Below are 26,723 nucleotides of genomic sequence, written 5' to 3' on the forward strand. Positions count from 1 at the left end.
TTTTAGTACCACGCTTTTACTACCGTCTATTATGAAAATATTGATATGGAAAGTACGCTCTTACTGATATGCAAAGCTTTTTAGAATCGTTTTATATCGTCATTCATTCTCAATTTAATAGTTTGTATTACAATGAAACAAGTATATAAGAATGCAGATATATCTTTATTGATAAACAAACAAAATTAGACAATCACAAAAAATATTTTAACCTGTTTTTCCGCAAGAAAATTTTATTAGTTAATTAAAGAAATTAAACTTAATTTAGTAATTAACCTTTCTTCAAGAAGTTAGCCAATATATCGGCTCCAGCTTCATCGACTTCCTTGTAGCCATATGGCTCCAAAGCCTTCTTGGTCCTTTCGAACCATTTTGTTACGTTGTCATGGGCACTGAAGTCGTAGCCGAAGGCCTGAAACAAAAGACGTTCGTTAAAGATACTTTGTTTTTACGGGGTCATGATGGAGCCACCTTTAATATGTACCTACGCTGCAATTAGGTCTTAATATTTTTCAAAAAATATAATTGCTGTAATAAGGATAGCCTTCTTAAGGCTAGTCATAAAACAAAGTTTATTGCTGTTGAGAGTGTATATTATGCTCCATGATAATTGACAATCTGATGATCTTTTACCATTTGGATATATCCTAATACCTGGTGTACTGGTACAAATTGGAAATCTAAAATAAAATATCTTATGTTCTGTGAAATTGCACACTTGGGTTCTAGGTTTTGAAATCGATACCAAGTTGCTTCTATTCATACATAATTTATCAAAGGAAAAAGTGTAACTTTCTATTGATACCTGAACATTCTTAAGTGTGAAATTCGAAATCATGTTTATTCTGCAACTGTAATCGAAGACCTTCAATCATGTATATTTGTTGGTTTTGGATATTTAAGACACTTCAGTAAATATAATCACATTACCAGATTTTTTAAATTTATTTGAATTTCTTTCTTATAAAAAATGTGAGATATAAAAAAAAAACTATGTTCATTCAAACTTAGGATACTCCCTCAATCGCAGTGTTTATACCAAAGGTATTTACAGTCGGATGTTACAAATGTTTCGTTAGTATCTGCTATTCATTGATCAGATAAAAACCTTTCAAGAATGTTGAAAAACATCAACAAACAAGAGCAACACATTAGCTTCACAATAGGAGGAAATGTATACAGCATTCTCGATATACAAGATATCAAGGAAAATATTTTACTGCCATTGATCAATTGAAATGATTTGTGAGAGTATTATATCTATCTTCTACCATAATAATATATGGCGCTATTCCTGATATAGAAGAACTCATAACTGTACTTCAAGAGAAGAGTACAGGAGACTAGATTCGAACATAAGCTTCCATCTTTAGATGATTTGACTACGGCAACTAAGTCAGACTGCTGTGATTAAAAAGCAATAGAACCTATGGAGACAAACACATTTTTAAACCATTGACATCGATGTTTCGGATCAGGTCTGACAATCAATACCAATATTTTCAAGCAAAAATCTATTTGTTCGTTTGCTTGAGGGCGAAACCGGTGGTGGAAGCTACTTGCAAAATATTTATGTCTGCGGTAATAATGTGTAATAACGAAGGAACTTACGTTAAGATTAGTGATAGTAACAATAATAGAGATATCGGCGATCGTGAGATTCTCTCCAGCAACGAAGGCCCGTCCGTCTAGGAAGGTGTCCAGCCAGCCTAATGCTTCATCTAGTTTAGCTGCCTTGTCATCATCATATTCCTCACCACGGAATAGAATCGGTACCTGGAAGGGAAAACCCCGTCTATAATCTGTATGTGATCTCTACAGCAACCTAGATCTCATCAATGAAACTTTTAGTCGGCCTATATTGTGTGGGGCTATATTACAATCTTCTTTTATCGTGACTGAAGCCCCGTAACGTGATTATGCCTGTGCCAGTTAGGAACACCAATCTATTCCAGTACCTTGTTCGTGAGAGTCTATTCTGCTTGGCCCCCTATTTCTAAACTTACATCAGAGCTCCCCCTGGTAAGTCGTTCAACCATACAGGTGGCCGAAATTGATTTAATAAATTAATAACATATCGGTGTCATGTCCCTTAGAACCACAGCTACGTAGGGGAATCTACGTACGGAAATAATTTCACATGATTTTTTGATCTAGCCTTGTGGCTACAACATCTTTGTAAATTACTATATTATCAACTTACATAAAGAGCATAGTATCTCGTATAGAGGGTACCAAGATCAAAGTTAAGTCGCTGGTCCACAATAGCTCGTAGGCGTGGATTCTTCGGGTACAGGGAATCGTCACGGCCGTAAGCATTCACCAGGTAAGCAAGGATTGCACGGCTGAAAGAAAGCACAAATCAATATTTTTTGTAATGAAAGATTGGTTTAAGATTGTTAATAAAAACTAAAGATGACCCAAACGATTTTTTTGAAATGGACTTATCACAATATGTTAGGGATCTTGCTTATCTTGATAGTAACTAGGAATAAAGTACATTAGCGTGTTTTTGCTCCAATCTATTTGAGGTACTAAAAACTACAAACACTCACCTTTCCCATAAAATGAATCCGCTATCATCCATAGTCGGTATAGTATGCTGTGGATTCATCTAGAAGCAACAAAACCAAACATTAAGAAAATAAACATTTTCACGAAAGTCGTAAACTAGGGTAATCTAAATTTAGCAAACGACAAACTAACGTTAAAGTTATTTTAGCTCATTTCGTGAAGGAGGGAACCCTAATATGATTTATTGCTAGCACAAATAAAAATGCGATGTCAGCACGCGATGTTGACAATGTTGCTTCTACGAATATCTGCATTATTTTATTTGCTCTGGTTTTATTTTATTATCAGAATTTCAATCTTCGCAATTTTGGTAAGTTACGGTGAAAGCCCACCTGCACCTAGGTTTAACCGGCTACAACTAGGTGGAACTCTTATCTTCACTTAGAGCTAAGTATCTCTTAATTCAAAAAAAGGTTTGACTGGAAGCTGACCTCAAAATAGTAGAGATAAGGTTAGGCAGATGATGATGTTTCCTACCATAATGTAGATATTTACAAAACAAAAGCAATCTTGAAAAAGGACATTAAACAATAATTAGATCAGATTTCATCATTCAATTTTCTAATTCAGCTCTTTAGTACACCCACTACGAAAATCAAGAGTAGGTACTTTTTATAGAAGGACCCACACATCACGTAGTTAATATCGTCATGAATTATGATGTCATGATTTCAATAGACCTTGATCCTGATCATTGAACAGGAGGGAATAAAACCGAATAGTAGTACCTAATCACTTTCATTTCAGTAACAATTAAACCAAATCTTTTATACCTCTTATATTATAACTGTACTAGAGCATAATTTGAAACCCTCAATAAATTAAAGTAGGTAGGTCAATTTAATCTTCCTTTAAGAGTATAAGCCAGTGCAGGAAGAATCTCTTACGCAATCGAGATTAGCTATGCAATCTTGTCAACCTTATGGTAAAGTCATTTCGCTCCTAGAAACTTGTGTTTTTTTTTTTGGCAGTAATCAATTTTATTTTTAACTAATTTCAAAAAAGAAGATTCTCAATTTGACCTATACGTTTGTATGTTTATCTCTTGTTTTTTATCTAATACGTACCTCGTATTTTCAATCGCTTTCCCTAAAACATTGGTCTCACATACCTTTAGGAAATCAGGCGTCATATGCTCTCCTTCCATGATATTCGTCAGGACCAGTTCCAGTTCGATCCCCATAACCTTGGCAGCCATGATGATGGAGCGACATGGTGGGGAGGGGGGCAGGTAATAAAGCTTTATCGGCTGGTTCGGCATCTTTCCTTTAGAACGGGCTGCCGCGTTGCTGTCAAAAAGATAAACATTATTAAATAAAAAACTTTTGTGAGCTACGAAAGCGGATCATCGTTTTGAACCAACTCCAAAATAGTGCATGTTAATTTGGTCGCAGTTATTTCCTTTCATATAGACCTGGAGATCGAGGAATCTTACTTATAACAATACCTTCTGATTAAAAAATCTGTACAAGTTAATATAGTATCTATCGTACCTAGAGAATAGGCTGACCTTCGTTGGTTCTTACATATTTTTACAAACAAATACACAGCCATCTTCCCTGTTAATAAATTCATCTACATGTCGAAAGTCAAGACCCATATAATAGAGGACAATAACCACAAGGATTTGAAATAATAGGTATTTCCAATGAAAATTACCTGCATGTAGCATGATTAGAAATGCTAGTTACGACTAAATGTTACGGAAAATCATGCAGACGAACAACCCAAACAAGTTTGCAAACTTTTTTGACAGTTAATGAACTTAAATCAGCGAAACCGCAACCATAAACCAAAGTGCAGGAACGAAGGAAAATCTTACTTTATTACATTCCTATTTACCATTGCGTGTTTATAAATTATTCTAGCTTCAAAGCTTAGTTTACAGTCTGTACTAAAACTAGCATGCAAGTTATTAATGCTTAATAATTTATGTTATAACTTAAAATAACAGTGAATTAAACATTCAGACATTGTGTCCCATTTTTTCTCCTCGAAACCGAAGGATCAACTCCCTGCCCCACAAACCTGTGCTCATTTAAATTTTAATTCACTCATCCACCACCGAATTTTAATAAAAAAAAACTTACCCGGAAATATATATCGAAAGTAATAAGGCAAATATACATGCAATGCCCCTCATTGTGAACCGATTTTAATAGTTAATTATTTTATAAATTAATTAATGTAATCTGGAAGCTCTGCAGTTGAAGTTTTTGAAATCTATAAAATCTGAAGCCATAATAATATTGAATTAGCGTAAGTAAAAATAAAGCAAGGAGATATTAAAAAACCTCGTAATTGTTGTATCGCATGCATGCCTTTTGCATTTATGAACACTTTTTGTAATACAATGCATAAAAAAGGCCACTAATAGCAGTTGTATCGATCTAAGTAAATCAATCCACAGTAAGTTAACAATCCAAAGAAAATCTTAATTTTTAAACACTCAACAAAAATAATGTACTTAATTAACTTTTATCTCAAATAGCAAGAAAAGTATTCTAATGTTTTTAAATCAAACAATTGAAATATGCAAGTAAATAAAATTCAAAATAATAACAATCATGCGAAATCGCAGCTGAAATCTTCAAAACCGCGCAAAACTCACTTCGCTTTTTGAATTTTTTCTACAACAGTTTTGTCCATACATTGGCCCAGTTTGAATTTTTATTGTGACACTATCACAACCAAAAAAATATTAAAATGTACGCACACTATTTTATTTATTTATTTTGGAAAATGAACCTACGGTGAAACGTACGTAGGTTGAAGTTACAACTTGTGCGAAAGAGCTTTCCACGGACGGACGAAAGTCAACGCGTCAACCACTGTCCACAGAAATACTGATTTATAACAAGTCTGTTATGATTGTGAACGAAACCTGTTATGGCCATGGGTACCATAGCAACGTTGGGCGGTGCCATCATAACGACAAGTCATCGTGACCATCATACTGAAATTAATACCTACTTATTACCTGAAGTCTTTTGTTACATGGCTGAAAAGGGTTGTATGGGATCTTTTAACACTTAGTGACAATATGAAAAGTATTGTCTAGGTCATGTTATACTTGAGACATTTTATATGTATTTCTAAATAAAATTATTACATTTGAATTTGAGAGCTTTTGCTCGACGGCGTCGATGCGTCTAATATGTGCCTAATGTAGGTAAATAGTGAATGGATGGAATAACAATGCATCAAAGGGATTGTAATCTGTAAACTGTGATACATAATTACTGAATACATTCACCATAGTTATTTTCCGATCCTTATAAAAAAATATATCTGCATAGTATTCAACATTTTACAATACCTTTGCTAAATACACAGATCATGAGATAATAACCTTGATTCATTGCATTTCCTTAGAGCTGCTACTTACCACACCTACCAAAATCTGTGTGTCAAATTATTCACACGTAAGCAGATCTTAGGTTGAATCATCATGCTGTTGACACAAAAAGCAAATATTTTGTCATTACACATGTCATTATAATGCGTGATAAGCCTTCTTTTAATAGCCTGTTATCCCCAAACAAAGCTGATCATTATCATACAACTGGTATCATTTTTTCTAGTTCCATAGACTGCACTGGATATTTACTTAGTCACTCATCTTCAATGAATAAAAGACGTTTTAAATTTTGTTTATAAGAATAAGTTAGTCCAAAAAGTATGAGATACCCATATTTATGCAGTTGCCTTTAAATCCTGGATAATATAGTAAGTTAAGTTAGTCCAAAAAGTATGAAATACCCATATTTATGTAGTTGCCTTTAAATCCTTGATAAAATAATAATAATTTTATTTACAGTCACAAAGATAAAATTGTTTTCATTAGCAGTATCGCGTAGGACAGAAACAATAATGTTTAAAAAGTCAGCCATTCGCGGTTCATTTTTGATATTTATATCGGGTTTTTTATTAATGTCATTTTTTTATTTCATAGATATCATCTAACACTTAAAAGTAAGCGCAATTTCTTCTCTAGCCCTTCTTATTAGTACTGAAGTTCTTTACTCTAAAGAGAGTGGAAATTCGTCTATATTATAGATCAATCAACTCGCCTATCAAAAGTCAACGTTCCAAAAATAAGAATAGGTAATGTTAAAATTCAGTGTCTTCCACCCCTTAATAAAATATTATTGTATCAAAATCATACGGTAGGTACGATAAACGCGGGGCTCACATGAATTGCATGTTATTTCTGTTCAACAGATAACTTACATGTTATATTATTGTGCCGATGCAATGTGACTGCTGTACATGTTGTTCAAGGTCAAGGTCATTCCATTATGGTATACATGTATACCAGCTGTTGTTTCACGCATTTTAATGCTTCATAATCAGAGCTGATTTAGTTGCAATCTGAGATAGCATACACATATCCCACCCAGGTTTTCTGTTGACGTCTTCTAGTCTACCTAATGTCTAATATCAACTCAGCAGTCTACATAAGGTCCTTCGTCTTGTAGACTCTTTCTCTATTCTCTATCGCTACAGAGACTATTCTTGTCTTAAAAGCTTTTTGATGCCTGCAATAGTGGTTAAACCGAATGCAACTCAAGTCATAAGAAAGTCTGAAATCGTCATCCTCCTTGAGCAATCTTGGTAGTTATCACAGTCTTTCTTTGTGAGGATGCCTGAGCCCTTCTTGGAGACAGTGACAAGGCTGATGATGATGATGATGACCATAATCTGTGCATAAAAGTATTTTCACTCTCTCACTCTGGATCCGTGATCACAAAAATTACATAGCTACAAGTTATAGATCTGTACTACGGCAGAATTCCAAAGAACCAATAATCTTTTTTATTCATAAAAATGTGATAATTAGATTAACAACTACAATAATGATAATCCATTTTTATTTATTGAAAATCGATTATATCATTCCTGGAATGTACCGATCGAACTTATCTTTTTAGGTGAAGAGAGGTTTAGACAACATGATTGACGTATCTGTGCCAAATTAGTTATGAGTGCTGTGGTAATCGGTATCCATGGAATATGGTAGTTATGGATGATACAGGAACTATAAGTAAGTAATAACAGAGCTGACCGTGCCATTGTTCGTCACTTCTTTTAAAACCATATAAAAGAATCACATAACTATATTGATAGAAAGAGACATATGGCATGACAGGGATATGGCAAAGCATTTACTAACATAATAGTACAGGAATCTGCTGCTTCATTGTATTATTCAGTCTTGCTTTCACCACTGGGAAACAATTGGTCTGCAAGATAAGAACTGTCAGTGATCTATTGACTCATACTGTACTTGAAATGACTTTAACAATTTTCACACGCAGATAAATCCTTATCTCTTTCTTTCTCGTCTATGTTTTTGTAAACAATGTCAACTGCATATTTATTTGCAGTTTTTATATCTTCGTTCTGTATATTTTATATAGGACAAGACCATTCATTTACTTATTATTCACACTAACATCTGGTTTATAATATTCGTCACACATGTTCTTTGTCTGAAATAAGTTCCATATTTAGAAGATTACACGGCAGTGTGTCACCTACAAACACTTGTGACTATGGAAGAGATACCTACTTTTTTCCATGCCTACCAATGCTTTTACCAAGGAGTCAGGTGGATAACGTGTTTTACAGCTACTAGAGAACATTTTCTCTATTGTAAATCAAGAGGAAACCTAAAAATGCAGTAGGAAGATAATATGGACCATTATAAGTGCTTTTAATGGGACCTTAAAGTTTAATGACCAGGGTGCCAAAAAGGGTTATTTTTACCCTGAATTATCTACTGATAGCGTTGTAGGACCCTATTGAAACTAATCCTGCTAATTTTGAACTAATTTTGAACACTGACAGTATGACGGCTTGATATCAAAGATGTGTTTGAGCATTCAGGGGGATTTACACTATCACTAACTTGAAAAGGTATTATTATTACGTCAATTATTATCGATGTTAGGTATTTTATAATACCACATGTTCAGTGGAAACTATTATTGAGTAGGTATAGAATGTGCAAAAAATAATAATTAGGTACTGCACTATAAACCTATGCAATTTGTAAAATTGCCGGATTGCTGAATATTAGAATATCATTATGTAGGTGATGAGATTTTATTCAATCATCTAAGATTCTAATTACAGCATGATGCAGAAGAGCATAGCATGTACCAACATAATCCAATCATCCAATCAAATAATACTATAAGCAATAAGTCACCAATTCTATAACACTGAAATATATTTTTTTCACTATTTCATAGCCCATAAAATCGGTCCCAATCGAAATAAAACACAGCATTACATTACAAACAACTTAATAAAAAAGTTTTATTTATCCAATTTTATACACGAACAATTTGTTTCGTCACTTTTTTAAGATCATCCATACACATTAATTAAAATGTCTTTTTATTCACTTGTCATCTAGCACTTCCACCGTAGACGCACTACTCGCATTATCCTTGTCTTTACTCTCTCCATTGTCAAATCCATCATTCACATTCTTATAACCCACATCAGATACATCAGTTTTCAGCGAATTAATCCTCTCACGGGTTTCCTCATTATTCTTCGTCACATTTTGCGTTTGTTCGTCACTAATTTTCACTTTCTTACTTTTTGAATTGCCCATTTTGTGAGTGAGACCCACCGGTTCCCGGTTCCCAAGCACGAATGACGGTATCAAGTATGATCCTCACTTCAGCGAAGATAAAAATACTGATAAGCGAATCTCTGTAATTAAATGTAGCGGCACTCTCGTTGATAAGTCTGTTTCCAAATAAAGTGAAAATGAAACTGCAGTTGGCAGTGCTGGTGAAAGATATTTCTGCAGTCAAAACATAAGTGCTGATATATAAATACGAGATAAGGCGACAATGACACATTGCCCGTACATATGTTCCATTGACCGGATGTTTGTGTGTCAGATACAATTAAATTGGTTCTTTGTGAGAATAAAGGATTTTTAATTGTCATTATTGTGTCTGTATTATTTTCTTATCTTTGTTTTATTTTTAGAAGGATTATTTTACTATATCACTTAGGTATATTATTTTAAGCTATACATACACACTTTATGCGTATTTCTTTTAGGTACACGTTCCATTATCATATACCGTATCGCGTTTAAATCCCGATCAGTTATAAATATCGTTTATAGTTCCGAGTACTCCAACTTAAAGCCTCGATATATGTAAGTAGGTAATTGAGTGATTTCGACTAACTTATTATGTATGACACAAAGAGGAATTAGCAATTAATAAGTAATGTATTTTATTGATCAACAATAATGTCAAGTAGGTATTGTTGTAGCAACTGTAACAATAAAAAAATTTACAAGGCATGGATGCCGATCGTAGCTTCGCACAAATGATTCACCACACTATTTGTCCGTTGTCTTACATTTACATAAATACAAGTAGTTACATACATTTAATAGTTCATCTATTATTAAAAACAATGAATCGTTTGTGTCAACAAGCCGATTATACACATACAGACTTTATAATCACTATATCTCACATTCCACTCAAGGACAATGAGTCAACAGATGACTTCACAAAACACACAGGACGGAAGGAATTAACGCATATTTTTGAGATTTTGATTGTCATTTTTGGCAACGATTTTCCCTATGATATGCAGTTTTCATACAACAGTCGTGCAAAAGAGGTTAAGTGTTTCCATTGCTGTTACAGCCTTTATATCGTCCCACTGCTGGGTACAGGCCTCCTCTCACAAGGAGAGGGACGGTGTTTCCATTAAAGTTAATAATTATATCATTATATGGTTTATGGGATTTTTTTCGTTCCAGAGACGCAGTTGATTTTCTAAAGAATTCTATAAACACAACAGCGTGTCGTCGTCGTTTCTTAAGAAATCAAGATAAAATGTTATTTTTATAACCATTATACGATCCATCAGATAATCATAATGTATTCGCTTTTAGTCGGAAAATTTCACCTTACCTAACCTTTATAATACTAATACCCACCCAAAACAAAAATGTGAAAGACTGCCAAGTTCGATAATATGGGAATGCTTCGCCTATAAAAGAAGTGAGATCTGAATAAGTACCAAGTTCCATACACATACCTCAGTTAAAAATAGTTACTTTTTAATGATGTTACTTGGCAAGTTTTCATACACCTTGTTATAAACCTACTAAACGCAATGAATCAAGTATTTAATTTTCTATTAAAACTTGCCAAGTAATCATCATTAAAAAGTAACTATTTTTAACTGAGGTATGTGTATGGAACTTGGTACTTATTCAGATCTCACTTCTTTTATAGGCGAAGCATTCCCATATTATCGAACTTGGCAGTCTTTCACATTTTTGTTTTGGGTGGGATTTCATTTATTTTTGTAAGGTTGTTTATTTTATTTTTTTCTTATGATGAAGTTAGTTAAAGAAATGTCTCATTTATACTATCTTTTAGATTTTTTAATATGCACTATGTTTCTTACAAAGAAATGAACTAGATTAACTATGTCTAGATTTACCAACTGACTGACAAGACATGTTATCATATATTATGTTCGTGGATCAAAGTTACACATTCGTTATTTTCGAAAGTGATTCACACTTGGCCGTTTTCAGATGTTTACTTTACTTTGACTAAATACAAACCTTTGTACCATTCGAAGATATATTATATAAATATAGATAAATTTAGTTCGTTTTAGTTCCTTAGGGGTATAAATTTACACCGGGTATAAAACACCTTCATTATTTTGAAACCGACTCACACTTGGCCATTTTCAGATTTTTCCCTTTACCTTGACATAAAGACCTACCTCCATGCCAAATTTCAAGTCAATACGACCATTGGAAGTGGTCTAGGTTTTTGATGAGTGAGTCAGTGAATAAGTGAATCAGTGTATAGTAAAAATAGCGATTTTCTGACGTCAATATCTCAAGACCTACAATAGGTATATTAATGAAATTTTGTATTTTAGATAAGTGAGGGGGTCTCAACAGATACTAGAAATTTGATATGCGTAAATAAAATAGATTTTGAGTTACAGGGGGGTCGAATTTGGCCCGAAATGGTTCGTGTAATATAACCCACGGCCGGTGTGTCGCCTTTTTTGCTCGAACTTGGCGGACACACTGCCGTGTGTCTAGATAAGGGTAAGAATACATTATAATATTTTTTCACCACAATTTCTGTACTCTTTGTCATGACTTGACACGCAATCAGATAAAATCAAATCAAGGTGAACTCTAGGTACTAGAGTTATATGTACAATTGTGCCTATAGAAGGACCTTATGTTAGTCATAACTCATAGGTCAAGCAACAAATTAATCACAAGAAGCTAGACTTCTAAGTGATCATCATCATTTATTTATTCAGTAACAATTTCTATTGTGTAGAATTACATAATATGCACATAAAAATTACAATAAACAATAAATCAATATTAAATATGAATTAATGTCAAAAGATACCAAAATATAAAATAACAGAGAATAGGTACATTTATGATTTTGTAACATCACTTAGTTCCGATATATGATAGAGACATTTTTCTAATAAAAAGGCTTTTAACTTTGCTTTGAACAGGTGGGTGTTATAAATAAGTGTTTTAAGTTCAGATGGCAACTTATTAAAAACTTCTACTGCTTGGTACTTCGAGCAATGTTCTACTAATTTAAATTTAGGAACTATATGTTGTTTAAAGGTTTTTCTTCGCGTGCTCTCTCTAATCTCACGTTCCTCTTGTGTTTCAAACTCATGTACATACTTCGCAAAATGACTTAAGAGGACCAATATGTATAGACTAGGCACAGTTAAAATTCCCAATGTTTTAAAGTAATCCCTACATGAGACCCGTTGTGAAATTCTAACAATTGTTCTTATAGCTCGTTTCGATTGAAACCCAAATCCAAATCGTGTTACTTTTGTGGGACAGTAATAAAGCGTCTCCTTAACGGCCCTTTCACACGGCAGTATAGTTTTTTGCAGGATGACGTTTTTTGCAGGATCCCATTTGATCGCAAAAGATATTATATGCTAGTGTTCACACGAGCAAACCGCATGCAGGATCCTACAAAATGCTGTTCCCGTCGATTTGTGCGATTCGGTTTTGTCGCTTGAAACTGGATCGTACGTCTAGTAAAAAGCGAGAATCCTGCAAAAACGGACGCTGTGTTCACACGTAGTTCAGTTTTGCAGAATACAGTAAAATGCCGGACCCGCAAAACTGGACGGCCGTGTGAAAGGGCTGTAAGATGTACGTAGGTAGTGCTGTCATTGCCTGTTAATCTGATTGTGTTTTTAAAGCGTCCATATGCCTCCAGTGTGTAAAGACTATGCTCGGTAGTGACAAAAAGTACCTACTACCAGAGTATGACGAATAGACAGACTTTTCGTCTATGGCTGTGGAAATTCCTGGATGGCCATGGAAATTTTACATCATTTCAGTTTTATAATTAAGTACATAAAGTATGCTAAATAACACGTTTCCATTATAGGCCTTGACCTAAGTATTGCCTGTCATCATGACCGTACCTACTTAGGTTAACTGAATACACGGCCTTTTAACTATGAATATGATTCATAATCACATGCCACTGGATTACGTAAAATCATGCTTTGTAAGGATTACAAATTGCTGTGGATTCCACTAATTGAATGATATAATGAGCTAGGCGCTAGGTCTGTTTATTTTATTGTTTCCGACATTTAAATTAAGGACTTATCTACCTTACTTTTGTGTAAAGGGGCAAGTAGGTACTGTGTTTTAATTATTGTCTCGAAGATTCATTCTCTTTCAGAAAAGGAATGAGTATCCAGCACCACGCCTGTTTAAGGAGGTCGGTTACTTCAGACTTTAAAGTCCCGGTTTTCTCAAGATGTTTCACTTTACCCCATACTTCATCTCACCCTTACTCAGTAATGGTGTCCAAGTTACAGATACAGATGACTTAGAAAAGTTACATGTGTACTTGCCTGACCTGGAATCGTACGCACCTCATGCTTGAGAGGGCGGTGCTATAACTACTAGGTCGCCACTGCACACGATGTTTTCAATAGTAAAAGCTTTTTCTATCAATTCAGCTTTATCAAGCAAGTCTAGCTAACCAACAAGAGCATTTTACTTTACACAATGTTTGTTTAGCTAGCTTCGTAGTTTGCATTCCAAGATTATCATAACAATAGCCATTAAAGTTATTTAGCCTTAGTTTATACCTGCTCATTGTTTATTGTAGGTAACTGCAATTTACACAATATGTGTACTTAATAACTAAAGATATGATTTTCCAGTGAATTAACATAGGGTTATTTTTGTATTGTTCTAGCAGTGCACCATTACAACTTAATATGGTAGTACAGTCTTTAAAAATATCATGATTACAGTTCTTAGAAAACTGCAGGGAATAATCTACTACATATTTTTTTTTTTATATGAAAGACCACGAGTAGACTGTGATTAAATAAATCTTTTAGCTACTTATGCTTCAAAATACTACAATATGTTGATATTGTAGCATTTGTGTAGCAAGCTTTTGTGTTGCTTAGAAGGATGGTGAAGAATCACTAAAACTCAATATAATTTTAAGCATTTTAATAAAAAATATATAAAATCTGAATTCAAAATAATTAATTTGGAAATAAATCATTTTTAGTAATTAAATATGGCCCGACGTTTTCTCATACCAGCAGCGTCGTTAACTTTCTGTATCTTCTGATATTTGTCTATAGCCGACTTCACGAAGTCTGCTGCGTGAATAATCTTTTCCAACTTTTCTGGGTTCATAAGAGATCTCATTTCTTCATGGATAGGCCCAACGCCGTGGAAGGCGATAGAACATAAGTTCGTATAAGTGCAAACACCGACTGTCAGGAGAGAACCGATGATAAGAATGAAGATGCTGTTGAAAATCCAGGTGATCGTGTGACCGACAGCACTGACCATAGTCTGGAAATAAAAGTGACAGTTAATAGAGACATCAAAGAATTAAAACCAGAATTTAGGACACAAATTGTGAAAAGGGCAGGAAGTAGAAGAATAAGGTAAGGCAGATAAGTAAAGATAGGTAAAGCTTCGATTTTAAAGGCTACAGAATTTAGATATTATCTATATCGATTAGTAAGGATAGTAAAACTTACTCTAGCGTAAGGCATTTGACTCCACAGAAGACCGAAGGTAGAAGTATCAGGCTCCATTAGGTAATCGTAACTGAAACAAAATATTCTATAAGTACAACAAATTACTTTGCTAAACGATTTAAGTCACAAACTTACTTAAAATATGTAACAAAAATAAACACGATCAGTGAAATAAAAATCAACAAAAAATCATAGAATAGCATCGTAAAGTTAAGAAGAAAGTATTTGGATATTCAGCAACTGCTAATTGGTTAGGACCTTCAAAGAATTTTGCAAAGATAGGAAAGTCTAAAAACAAACATATTTACTTGTTAGATTCAGGGTAGCCAATTGCATAAGGGTAGCCAGGAGCGTATGGAATATCAGGATAGGCTACATCAGCAGTACCAGGGACGTATCCATTGTCGAGAATACCAACATCTGAACCCTGAAAACAAAAGGAAAATATTAATACGCCTCCACATACGATTATAATTATACATGATTTGGTCAGTTCTCATTGAAAGCAAAGACGAAATGATTGCTAAAAATGCTTTTATGTAGGTAGGTAATGATTATACTCACAAGTCTGTTTACTTCCGTAGAAGCAGAAGGTTGATCAGATAACATAGCATCATGTTTGATGACGGGTCCAAACGGCTTCACTGGTTCAATCCTTGCTCTGCCTCTGTTCCCGTCTTCTGGTCTATACACTGGATGTTCAGCATTATCATCATGTACGGGATGGTCTCTATGTTCAGTTTTTAGTTCAGGTTGGAATGCAGCTTGTTTTTCTAACAAGGCATAAGATGAAGATATTTCTGCTGAAAACGCCATTACGGCCAAAGCCAGAAGCAGTGGTAGTGATCGATACATCTGAAAAGGAGTAAATGCAAATTATGAAAGTAGGATAGTAAAAATTCAAAGATGAACGAAAAAAATTAATGTTATATAAGACAAGAATTTATGTTAAGTAGGAAATCGGATCTGAAACTTACTTTTTCTCTATGTGGCTATTTGATCTTATCCCAGTGAAGTCCTTGAAGGAACTGATGCCCACTTATCCCTGGTTTGTCTTTTTATAGTATATCCTCGACCAGTCACTCCATAGAAAAATTACTGTTATCTCCATATTGTCTTGCAATAATGGCAGAGGGTGAACCAAAAGATAAGGATTTGTCAAAGCATTGGAATCTTTGCCCGTAAATTCCCCCCAAAATTGCAAATAGTTTCAAATATTTGGCATTGTTTCTTATCAAAACCTTTTATAACGTCGATGGCACCATGAGATACTGTAGTTAATGACTTAATAGCAATATTACAGATTGTATAACTGGGATTTGTAAATTAAGGAACAATACAGAGACATTTCATAGCATAGCACAATTAACTTTAAAGCCACGTTAAACCAATCATGGGTCTACCACATCCGCAAAGATTACCTCACCATGTAAAACCAGAGCATCACCTATGCTGGGACATCCTACTCATGCTGCATCTAACAGACTTTCCGTATATCAGGTATCTGCCCTAAGAGTAATAAGAGTTTCAACTACGCTCTTCCGTCAATAACATCCCACATTAAAATCAACAAGGAATTTTATGGCCCTCATAGAAGTATAGTTTATAGGAAACCTTATAGGAACAGCATTGTTTCCAAGTAAATTGTTCAAAATTGACGCTATCGGAAAAACCCCCATAAAAGAAATAAAGCCAGCTGCCTAGGACATGAATAAGTAATGCGACTGACCGTCCGTCCAGCAAACAGTTTCTTTTTTCCTTTCAAAGGCCTGCTTAAAGGCAATTTGACATCGTTAGTGACCTCGTTTCCGTGTATCGATTCTTACCTTCATTTATGATGTAACCATATGTATCATGTCGTGTGTAAGGATAATTATGGTGGTTTCATAAAATGTTGATATTGTACAACCAATAGCGTCATTAACGCCCCATGGTCGGCGTTTTGGCAGCAAATAGGTAAACATAAACAGAATACCTATAAACACCATACCAATATTTGAAAAATAGAGCCAACTTCATTAAAGAGGCTCATTAAAGAAGGGTTTTTATGACCCATAAAAGTCCAAGAAACATGTCTTATATTTGCTTTAGTTATTATAATATCACAGAGTTCGTACGGAGTCATCAGGTACTTTTAATATACTTACTAAATAAAAGTAACTCAGTTATTAGAAATTTTGTAGATCCCATAAAAAAATAAAAATGTTGTTTTGTCATGAGTCTCGTCCCCAAAAACAAGTTCATAATCAAGCGAATTCTCAAACGAATTTTCCTTGCTTCTCAAGCATGAATGCAGGTAAAATATACTGTATCTATTAGTCACTGTCGTGAATCATCATCAGTGCACTCTCTCCTGGCTTGTCATGTGACAACAATACCATCGCACTGATAAAGTTCGGAGAATTTGCATTACCTGTACCAAAAAACTTTTAATGTTTTTGTGAATAGTAACTACTGTTAAAAGTCAATAAATATACAATTTCTTATCAAGAATAGGAGCCGCTACTAAAGAGCATGAAAAGGCTGTGCATCAGCTGTGCGTTCTATTTACAAATCTGTAAAATGTTTAGTCTGTGGTAAACGTAGAAAGTGATTCTCTATGCAAAAACCACGTGCTTCATGTGTGATAGAAAAGAGGTTCAACACTTACCGTTTGACATATTCCCAAAACAGTAATATTTCTTTCTCAACAAAATCACTCATTATTGCACCAACAAGGAACTTGATAACTATCATAGGAACATGATGACGATTGTAATTAAGATTTTATCTTTATTTGTAAATACCGTTAACTTGTATAGGTAATGTTATTTTAGTCCATTCAATATGTATAATAAGTTCTCAATGGTCTACATTATAGCCACCTATTGTTCGAATGTGAATTTATCAAAGAGACAATAAACAGTCATTAATTCCGTTTCACACGGTCAGTCATATAGGGGCTCGTACTACGACTACCCGCCGGTCGGTACTTCAAACCCCATAGTACATTTCAAATAGAGTTCAGGGTTAAATACCAATCGATTCCCATTCATTAAAATGTGTTTTCGATTATACCTTGAAAATTATAGGTCATATGGGACAATTGTAAATATTTATTAGCTTCGCTTCACAGAAAACATATTGCTGTTTGCATTTTTTCAGGCATCATTTAGTGCATCGATGGAACGATTTTGGGGATCAAATATAAAATGTGTGACAATTGCATATATATATTTTTTAATTTGTATTCCTTCTTTTCCGAAACATCTCAAAATTACGCCATCGAGGCAAAAAGTCCGATTTATAACAATCCTTTTTGGTGATATTGAAATGTTCTAATTTCATACTTTTTTTTAATTCCAAATGTCAAAATATTCTCAACTGTTATTTTTAACGTAAAGCAAAAATGGCTTTAAAACGTTTATCTAACGATGTTCAATCTCTGTTAAGTGCATCTGCCCACGTTAATAATTTTAAGAGAGCTATTGAGGAATTGGTAAGTAGGCAGGTTATGACTTTAGTGCGTAGTTTACTCATTGTTTCTTATGTAAATTGACGCAAGAAAAAATTAACGATAAAGTTTTATCTAATAATTTCACCAAACTTAATCCAAAAAATAAGTTTCAAAAACTCTAATAGTTCATATTTTAATGAAAGTTGTTCAACAAATGTTGCCATCGATTTTTAGTTTGCAACTACGTAGTAACAAAATGATAACAAATGTTTACGAATTTTTATCTTAATTATAGATTTACAATTCTCTAGACGCAGAATCTACATCGATTGCGATAAGAATTTACATTGAACAAAGTTCGATTCAAGTTATTGACAACGGATGTGGCATAGCTAAACACGACTTCAATTTAATTGGTCAAAGGCATGTGACGAGCAAAGTAAATAATATTGAAGAATTAAAAGCCGCTCCTAAAAACTATGGATTTAGAGGAGAATTTCTAGCTAATATTATAACAATTTCTCAAATAGTAAAAATAACATCGAGACACTTAGGCACGGAAGACACATGGGCAAAGACATTTTGTGATGGCAAAGAAAAGAAGTTTGCTAAAATGACAATGAGGCCGTCTAATGGAACAACAGTAAGTGTATATTTTGTATTAGAGTTTTATCTAAGACAGAAAACAATTGCATTACATATAAGATAATGCCTTACTTTATTTCCCGAAAATAACTTACAGGTTGATGTAAAAGGCTTTCTACACAACCTAAATATACAAAGAAGAGGAATAGATGCCATGAATGAAATGCAAAACATCAAACTATTTTTAGAACAAATATCTTTGGCTCACAACAATGTATCTATAAGCTTAAGAGATGACTCTAAAAATGAAATAGTATTTAAGATTCATAAGAAAAGAGATATTTATCAAACATTATCGACTTTATTTGATATAAATAAATCAGACGCAGTAGAACTTCAAGTAGAGAAGCATGAGTACAAAGTCAAAGGTTTGATTGGAAAGACTGATAAAGTTATTGACTTGCACTGGATTTACCTCAACGGAAAATGTATGCACAGTAGTAGCAAGTTACATAAAATGGTAAACGAATATTTGAAACGATCTCTACACATTAAAGATCCAAGGAGGTTGAAATTAAAGGTTTGATAGTATTTCAAAATTATTTCATAATTTGTTTTATCTTCAATAATATAACAATATTATGTTTCATTAATTTTACAGAAGACATCGGACGAAAATCAATTATTTAATCAAAATATTCCATTCTATTTTATTTTTCTTACGTGTCCATACATAGATTATGAAATAAGTTTAACCCCTAAACAATCAGTAGTCGAATTTAAAGAGTGGGAACAAGTAACTAAACTACTAGATAAATTAATAAAGTTCTATGTTGGTGACGTGGCAGTAAAAGAAATTAAGGTACATAAAAATGCATGTTTAAATAATAATAAACAACTAAGCGACGCTAATCATGATACTCGCAATCAAGTAAAGAAAATCATAGAGAAGATATTAGGAAGCAACTCCAAAAAAATAGGCGTTTCACAGTTACAAAATGGAGTAAAAGGTAAATGACATATTTCCTTAATACTTTTTTATCATCATTAGTAAAATATGTGAGATAAAATTTAAACATTGCTTATAGGAAAACTGATCAAAAGAAAGGCTAAAAAGAAGGCTAAGCCCAACGACACTAATCATAATATACAACAAACAGAAATTAAACATAATTCTCATAGGAAAACTACAGCCAAAACGAATGCAGACCGTTTTTCGGAACCCAGAAATGAACACATTCAAGCCTTAGATAGTAATTTAGATAAAAGTCCAATCCCAGAATTAAAAAATGAAGTAACAAAAGTTCCGAATATTGCAAAGAATCTAATTAGAAATAAGTCAACGGAAAAAAGGAAAAAGGAGATAAAAAACAAAATATCTTCACCAGCTAAGGTCATTAGAAAAACGGTCAATAAAATACATAAAGATATCATCAAAAGCCAAGAACATTATCTACATTCAGACACAGATTCAGTCTATAAAAGAAATAAAATTGTAGCACAAAAGGTGGAAGATTTTTTGCCGCACGGAGTCACAAAGAAAACAAGAGCCAATAAACAAAGTTTAGAAAAGAGAAACAGAAAAGCAAACAAGAGAGAACTTGAATTTAAAATCAGAGAGAAAAATCGTGCGAATAATGAAAATAAACTTGAACTCCTAAAGCTAAACAAGTACATTGTGAATAAACTTAAAGCAAAGTCATACAAAACAACATATGATCTTATTCAAACTGTTTTGGGAACCCAACAAGAAGTATTTGATGTTGGGGAAAATAATTTCAGTGAAGAATTATATACGGGATTTAAAAAACCAAATGACGGAATACATTTTATATCAAAAAGAAGAACATGGACGAATAAATGTGTTCTTCGTGAATACTCTAACCGTACTCAACGCCACAGAATAGACATAAAAAATCAATTTATAAACGAAAGCCCAACTCGATTTAGGGTACTTGAATATGAAGATAATTTTACAAATCACAAAACAGAAATACAATTTAGTAACGAAAATCCGTTCCAATTTGAAGAGCCTCACAATAATTTCAGTAAAAATCAAAGTCCTTACGATGGACAAGAAACATCCAATGCTATATCAAATGTTCCACCAACCTTTGAGTCTGTTACTAGAGAATTTTATAACGCAGGTCGTCATTTCAACTGTACACAAAGAGAAACATCATTTCAAACAATGAGTGGGCCATTAACAATATTGACTTATGACAGTCATGGACACCATAAAAATGAAGTGTTTTTAAATGACGACATTGCAAATTGTGATATGACTAATAGAAAACACAATACAAGGTTTATAACAAAGCAATCTAAAGATAATTTCATTACATCTAACGATTTAAATATAAGATTTAAAAAATCTCGTAAACCAGTATCGAGGCAACCCAAAATGTATGACTTATGTATGAGGCAAAGAATAAATGAAACACTGTACACCATCGAATATACTAAAAGCAATGAAAGTTGTCATTATACAGAACCTAATCATATTCTGGTTAACAATGCCACTTATGTCAAGGAAAAAGCAAATGTAACTGAACTTCCTATCATAGATCGTGCCCCAGCGTACGGAAATACATACACACTAAGTCCTTCCCATCATTCATTTGACCTAAATACTATAACACAGATCCAACAGAACTCTTTACAAAATAGAATTCATTCACATGAAATGTTTGGAACATACACAATAGATGATTCTGACTGTGTAATAAACAATGATTACAAGGAACCTAATACAGGTAAAAATGATTGTTTGATAGGCAATAACAACGTGAATATTGTGTTTGTATCTAAATCACAACGGACTCAGACTGAGACTTCGAAAAATGTGAGCATAGAGCCACTTAACTGGTGCGAAACAGTTTTAAACGAAATTGAAACTGGAGACGCAGAATTGCCTCCAAAAGAAAATGATCGATTGAATGACTCTCTATACGATAACTTTATCAATAATGATGACGGTATTGATGAATGGGTTGCAAATGAAGTTGGACAAATCATCCAAGACAATGCTGTCGGCAATGTAACCGAAGATGTCTCACATCACTTTGTAGGAAACAATAAAGAAACACGCGTTATAAATAACGAAATTATAATTGAGGAGCCTCCTCATATTAACAATCAGATTAATTACGCTGAAAAAAATGACTGTAATTATGAAATTAATCATTTTAATGTTAAAAACAGGCATCGTTTTGTACCTAAAGGTAAAGTTATAAAACTGCTACATAATTATTTTTGTAAATGAGATGCCTCTCGAATATTTTATTACTATGTAATTTCAGGCATGTCACAAATCTTCGAACATTGCCGAACTAAGGGCGCATGCGACTACAAATTGGATGAAGAGTATTATGAAGATGTAAGTGACTTAGTTATAGTGGTTGCTCTTAATACAGTTAGAGATAAACCTTTATTTACTGTATTACAGAGTATTTACAACAATTTTGCAAAAGATGTTCAAGTGAATACAGAAATATATGAACCTGTGGTACAGAATGTTGAAGATCATGCTACAAAAAATATACACAAGTTTGAAAGTAAAGTGAAGAAAGATAATGCGTCTCTTATTTTTGACGAGACATCATTGAAAGATGCTAAGGTAATAATAACCATACCTCATACTAATATTTCTAATGTAATAGTGATCTTGATGAAAACAATGGCACTGAATTAATTTTAGGTGCTAGGTCAAGTGGACTGTAAGTTCATAGCAGCAATAATGAAAAAGCGAAGCTGTGAAACAAAGGAAACAGCAGAGTATCTCATATTGTTTGATCAACACGCAGTTCACGAGCGCATAAGATTGGAGAGAAACTTAGCAGGTATCGATTCAACCCCATGTATTTTTATGTATTGAATATTTTTCCAATTGAACTTTTTATGGAATTCTTACTTGTAGATTATCTAAACGAAGACAAATGGGCAACTGTCGCAGTAGAAAATGTAGTTTTGAAGATGTCCAATAACCAGATTCTTTATCTACATAACTATAAAGATAAGTTTGCACAGCTTGGTCTACAATGGACTATTAATGATAAAGAAGTTAACGTCCACTCTATACCTGAGGCTATTCTTGGAAAAAATCCTAGAGAGGTAAGGTTTAGTTAACTAGCAAAACGATACAAGCTATTGACTAAAATTCATTGAAATTATAATTTTCAGGTTGAAAAAGTGATAAAAGCTGTGAGAAACTTGATCATTGAGGAAATCAACGTCATGAAGATGCAAAAAGGTTGTTTATCGTTATATCCAAAATCAATAATGGATTTAGTTTTTAGTGAGGTAAGTTCTTTACAAAAACTTGAAACTTTGGTTTATCCAATGCTATCGATACGTACAGTTCATGAATATTGAATTTATGGCTGACACTTAAAAAGCTTGGTTTCTGAAAGTTACTCTGGCAGAGTAACTTTCAGAAACCAAGCTTATATGTATAAATAACTTATATATGCCAGGGTACGTTGCCCTTGCCATACCTAGTTTAGTTATTGCACTAGACTATTCTATAATATAGATACAAACCCCTGGGACCCCATTTTTTTCCAAACAACCAGGCTTGCAGATATGCAATAAAATTCGGTGATCAACTTTCCAAGAATGAATGCATCAAATTGTTGCACGATTTGTCCAATTGTAAGACGCCATTTCAATGCGCCCATGGAAGACCAGTTATGGCAGTCATAATGGATAGCAAAGCGGAGAATCGTGAATATAAGGTAAATTAATTATTTTCACCTACAAGTACCGGAAATGTTATGTTTATTCGTTCTTTGGACTGTTGTTGTTGGTTTTTGTGACTATTTGATTTTAAATAAAAATGATTGTACAAAATAACATGTCTAACCTCTACTAGATTAATGTTAGTAGCTGCAAATCAGTTTACATCTATTACTGTGTGCTTTCAGATTAACATGTCGAAACTGAAGCAGTTTAAACGGGTGAAATGACCAATTCTTTGAATAAAATAATTGTATTTTAACTGCGAGATTTTATTTATTAAAACTTGAAAAAGTAACTTTGGTCATAAGCTTTAAGGATATTTTCCAGTATACGCCAGCATATCAAGTTACTCTAATCGGTAATTTTTTTCTAATCAAAAATTAACCTTATGCTTTGAAGATAAAGTTGAAAATCCAGTAAAAAGTTGACACATTGTTATAGCTTGATATAATAGGGGTCTGTATATTAGAGACATTTACATAGACTCACAAACGTTATGAACCATGAAATGCGTTATAGAACATAATATAATATATTATTAATCAATAGTTTCACAATAAGAATATTATTTCAAACCATTTCTTCTAGGTGGAATACAGTAACTTCGTTCTATGTGTTTCTGTATCCATCCGACGTAAGAAGAAATTCTGGTGTGAACATCAGGAAAGCCGACTGCACAAGGAATGCCCCAGGACACCACGCCGACCAACTCATTGCCTTTTATTATTGGGCTGCCTGAGTCACCCTGTAAAATACCATTCATTAGTTTTTGAACCCATAGATACTAGTATGCACTTGGGTTATTTTGGTTAGTTCTAAGTTGCTTAATGGAAGGCTAGAAGTGCTTTGACTATAATAAGTCAACTTCTTATTTTATGGTCTGCAAGTTTAATAACCGACATACAACATAGATAAACTAACGTCTAAGTTTGTCCCCTCCAACCTCTTCCACCGAATTTTTAGAACAACTGCTTATACGATATAGCCAGAAACTTAATATGCCTACTCTTCCAATATGTTACCTATGTACCTAACATTACAAAAATCCCATCGGGAATCTAACCCAATACCTACTTGGGCATTTGGATCAGATCACCGAAGCAATCTTGCTTGGTAGTTGCATAAAATACTTGACTACTTACGTGGCAAGTCCCCTGGCCAATTTGTGTGAATGTGCAGAACATATCCTTAGTAACAGGAGTAGAATATCTCATAGCAAATTCACATATTGGCTGACTGAATACCGGCAGTTCCAACGCATACATTTTACTGGTTGATTGTCCATTGGGCTGAAAATTTTTATAAGAAATTAATTTTAGGAATTTTCCAACATCAGTATTACATAGGAAGCATTTAACAGAAATTAAAGAAGAAGAAGCGCTTAATCGAATTCTTATACAGGGCTGTTTTACCCACTTGAGCCTGAGCAAAAAAAAGGCCTGGTCTTAAAGAGGAAAAAATTCGCGGTGCCCCATCCTGATCAGAGGGGCCTGGTTATAAATCTTTCTATCAATTTTCATCAAAAATAAAGTTAACGAACCTCCTTTGCCCCAAATCCAACTAAAATAACTCTGTCTCCTTCAAACAGACGATATGTCGATAGTTTCAAGATTTGTATATAACGTAGATCAAATGGTCTTTTCGTTTGCAGAAGAGCTATGTCATGCTCTTTGCTTGTCGAGTTGTAGTCGTCGTAAACTATTATAGATTCGACTTTGTATTCTTTTCCCCCTGCTTCTAAATCATTGGTGCCTGCAATGATCTTCATGTGAGGGGCTTTCGCTCTGGAAGAAAATTAACAGTAGGTGTGTAGATCATCTAAGCATAGGTATTTAATGTGGATATGTGGCAGCCAACTGGTTAAAATATAGCCATTTAATTAAATAGTTAGCCCTTTGACTGAACAACACCATTCAATCACACGACTATAAGGCTATTTCGGCAAGTTGGCTGCGGATTTATAACCTAATCACCCTTATTTAAATACATAAGCTATAATTAGGTAGGTCTATCTACGCATAGATAAATCAATCAATCATTCTGATTAGTCGCTAAAGCAACATTAGTAGGTAATAGAGAAAATGCCTAGATAGGCAGGTACTTATTACTAGGTAGGTATACCAAATTACTACCCTCTTGATTCCATTCTTGGGGCAGTATTAGGTTGGCTCTTTTCTTCTTACACAATGTTAGTTAATGGTTTGTCAATCAGTACCGCAGTACCTACGCAGTACCTACCTACCGGTAATGGTGTAGATATGCAGATCATAGACACATTATGGACTGCATCTAGGTAGGTACGTAGATACCTAAATATCTAGATAAGCTTATTTACGCTTTACTAACACAGGCATGTTGCAATGTTAAATATTTATCTTAAGACCTACCTATGCACACAATGGGCAGCAGTCACCACATAGAACTTAGATACCACAGCACCACCACAAACATGATGACGAGTTAGATTCTGTATGGAAGCGTGAAACTTGCCGTATTCTTCAGGCGCTTTGCTCCCTCCTACTATCCTGAAGTCTATGGCTGAAACTAAGTTATATACGAACATAGAAAAGTAAATATAAATAAAATATGCACTTCACCACAAATATAAAAGACACGAACCTTTTTCAACCAAAATAAAACTTAACAGTAACACAGAAATTTCAAATAAAATCTTCATTTTGATGAAAGAGCTAGGCAACTTTTCAATGCATTAATATGTACTGAAAAGAAAAATAATTAAATATGTTTTGCTACTCAAGAAAAGTTTATCTTAGATATGAATCGTTATTCATTGTATCGTCCCCTTTATTAATCATTCTGATAATCTCAGTTCGTAATCAAACGTATTTTCGATCAACCTCGATACAAACAATTAAGTATGTACCTCAGAGGTGCCGACAAACGTAACTAAACGATTAGTTGAATGTTTTAGATTTGTTTCTACTGGTCTTACGTACGAATTAGCATGTAGACGATATCTTTGAAGTACCTACAACTACGTACCTACTGGCTAAAGTATTTCTACCATACCATAGTACTTGCAAGTTTCTGGAACCGCCTTTTACAGGAAAAAATATTAATCACGATGATTGATCATTGCATTTTAGAATTGGGCAGTCAGATATGCATTTCCGAGTTTCCTCATTATTTATTAATCACCATTACTCAGTCATGTGTATTCTTTGCATTACTTACATTGGCTTACGGCCAGTTTCTTCATTAAAAGTTAAAGTTAAAGTAATGTCTAAAGTAAAAGTAACGGTCAAAT

The 26,723-nt window shown here is 33.7% G+C and overlaps 4 protein-coding genes across 6 annotated transcripts; 1 reads left to right on the forward strand and 3 right to left on the reverse strand.

The window, feature by feature from the left end:
- Positions 1–146: 146 nt before the first annotated feature.
- On the reverse strand, positions 147–17,412 carry LOC124634351 (glutathione S-transferase D7-like). Of its 3 annotated transcripts, XM_047169899.1 has the most exons (7): positions 5,186–5,455; positions 4,665–4,806; positions 3,686–3,863; positions 2,556–2,614; positions 2,204–2,345; positions 1,612–1,776; positions 147–412 (listed from the first exon to the last, which is right to left on the reverse strand). In XM_047169899.1, exons 2-7 carry the CDS (start codon positions 4,715–4,717, stop codon positions 272–274), a joined length of 738 nt encoding a protein of 245 aa, XP_047025855.1. In that variant the 5' UTR covers positions 4,718–4,806; positions 5,186–5,455; the 3' UTR covers positions 147–271. The 3 variants fall into 3 exon arrangements, with proteins under 3 accessions (XP_047025855.1, XP_047025854.1, XP_047025856.1); XM_047169898.1 differs by lacking the exons at positions 4,665–4,806; positions 5,186–5,455 and adding an exon at positions 17,345–17,412; XM_047169900.1 differs by lacking the exon at positions 4,665–4,806 and having other exon boundaries at positions 5,186–5,457.
- Positions 14,135–17,115, reverse strand: LOC124634350. The gene is made up of 5 exons (XM_047169897.1): positions 15,672–17,115; positions 15,259–15,549; positions 15,003–15,121; positions 14,695–14,764; positions 14,135–14,503 (listed from the first exon to the last, which is right to left on the reverse strand). The coding sequence occupies exons 2-5, from the start codon at positions 15,547–15,549 to the stop codon at positions 14,207–14,209; spliced, it is 777 nt and encodes a 258-aa protein (XP_047025853.1). The 5' UTR covers positions 15,672–17,115; the 3' UTR covers positions 14,135–14,206.
- Positions 17,413–18,082: 670 nt separating the features above from the next.
- On the forward strand, positions 18,083–23,682 carry LOC124634685. Its single transcript, XM_047170345.1, has 11 exons — positions 18,083–18,172; positions 18,426–18,773; positions 18,873–19,295; positions 19,380–19,725; positions 19,804–21,939; positions 21,979–22,334; positions 22,416–22,557; positions 22,635–22,828; positions 22,898–23,017; positions 23,290–23,451; positions 23,641–23,682. Exons 1-11 carry the CDS (start codon positions 18,083–18,085, stop codon positions 23,680–23,682), a joined length of 4,359 nt encoding a protein of 1,452 aa, XP_047026301.1.
- LOC124634352 (chymotrypsin-2-like) lies at positions 23,682–26,407 on the reverse strand. Its single transcript, XM_047169901.1, has 5 exons — positions 26,075–26,407; positions 25,843–25,999; positions 24,996–25,239; positions 24,598–24,744; positions 23,682–24,200 (listed from the first exon to the last, which is right to left on the reverse strand). The coding sequence occupies exons 1-5, from the start codon at positions 26,130–26,132 to the stop codon at positions 24,021–24,023; spliced, it is 786 nt and encodes a 261-aa protein (XP_047025857.1). The 5' UTR covers positions 26,133–26,407; the 3' UTR covers positions 23,682–24,020.
- Positions 26,408–26,723: the final 316 nt, after the last annotated feature.

This window comes from Helicoverpa zea, chromosome 11, assembly GCF_022581195.2.
Source record: "Helicoverpa zea isolate HzStark_Cry1AcR chromosome 11, ilHelZeax1.1, whole genome shotgun sequence".
NCBI lineage: Eukaryota > Metazoa > Arthropoda > Insecta > Lepidoptera > Noctuidae > Helicoverpa > Helicoverpa zea.

Bases quoted from the DNA above. Each gene is read 5' to 3' on its own strand.
- LOC124634351 (XM_047169898.1), bottom strand. From the start codon at position 17,397: ATGAGTGATTTTGTTGAGAAAGAAATATTACTGTTTTGGGAATATGTC. The intron at 3,864-17,344 runs GTAAGTGTTGAA...TCTTTTTGACAG, and splicing joins TTTTGGGAATATGTCAAACG to CAACGCGGCAGCCCGTTCTA. The intron at 413-1,611 runs GTAAGTTCCTTC...CTTTTGTTTCAG, and splicing joins TTACTATCACTAATCTTAAC to GCCTTCGGCTACGACTTCAG.
- LOC124634350 (XM_047169897.1), bottom strand. From the start codon at position 15,549: ATGTATCGATCACTACCACTGCTTCTGGCTTTGGCCGTAATGGCGTTT. The intron at 14,765-15,002 runs GTAAATATGTTT...ATTTTGTTTCAG, and splicing joins GGCTACCCTGAATCTAACAA to TTACGATTACCTAATGGAGC. The intron at 14,504-14,694 runs GTAAGTTTTACT...TTTTATTTCCAG, and splicing joins GTCAAATGCCTTACGCTAGA to ACTATGGTCAGTGCTGTCGG.
- LOC124634685 (XM_047170345.1), top strand. From the start codon at position 18,083: ATGGCTTTAAAACGTTTATCTAACGATGTTCAATCTCTGTTAAGTGCA. The intron at 18,774-18,872 runs GTAAGTGTATAT...AATAACTTACAG, and splicing joins GGCCGTCTAATGGAACAACA to GTTGATGTAAAAGGCTTTCT. The intron at 21,940-21,978 runs GTAAAGTTATAA...ATTTTTGTAAAT, and splicing joins GCATCGTTTTGTACCTAAAG to GAGATGCCTCTCGAATATTT.
- LOC124634352 (XM_047169901.1), bottom strand. From the start codon at position 26,132: ATGAAGATTTTATTTGAAATTTCTGTGTTACTGTTAAGTTTTATTTTG. The intron at 26,000-26,074 runs GTTCGTGTCTTT...TATATAACTTAG, and splicing joins TTTTATTTTGGTTGAAAAAG to TTTCAGCCATAGACTTCAGG. The intron at 25,240-25,842 runs GTAGGTCTTAAG...ATTTTCTTCCAG, and splicing joins GCTGCCCATTGTGTGCATAG to AGCGAAAGCCCCTCACATGA.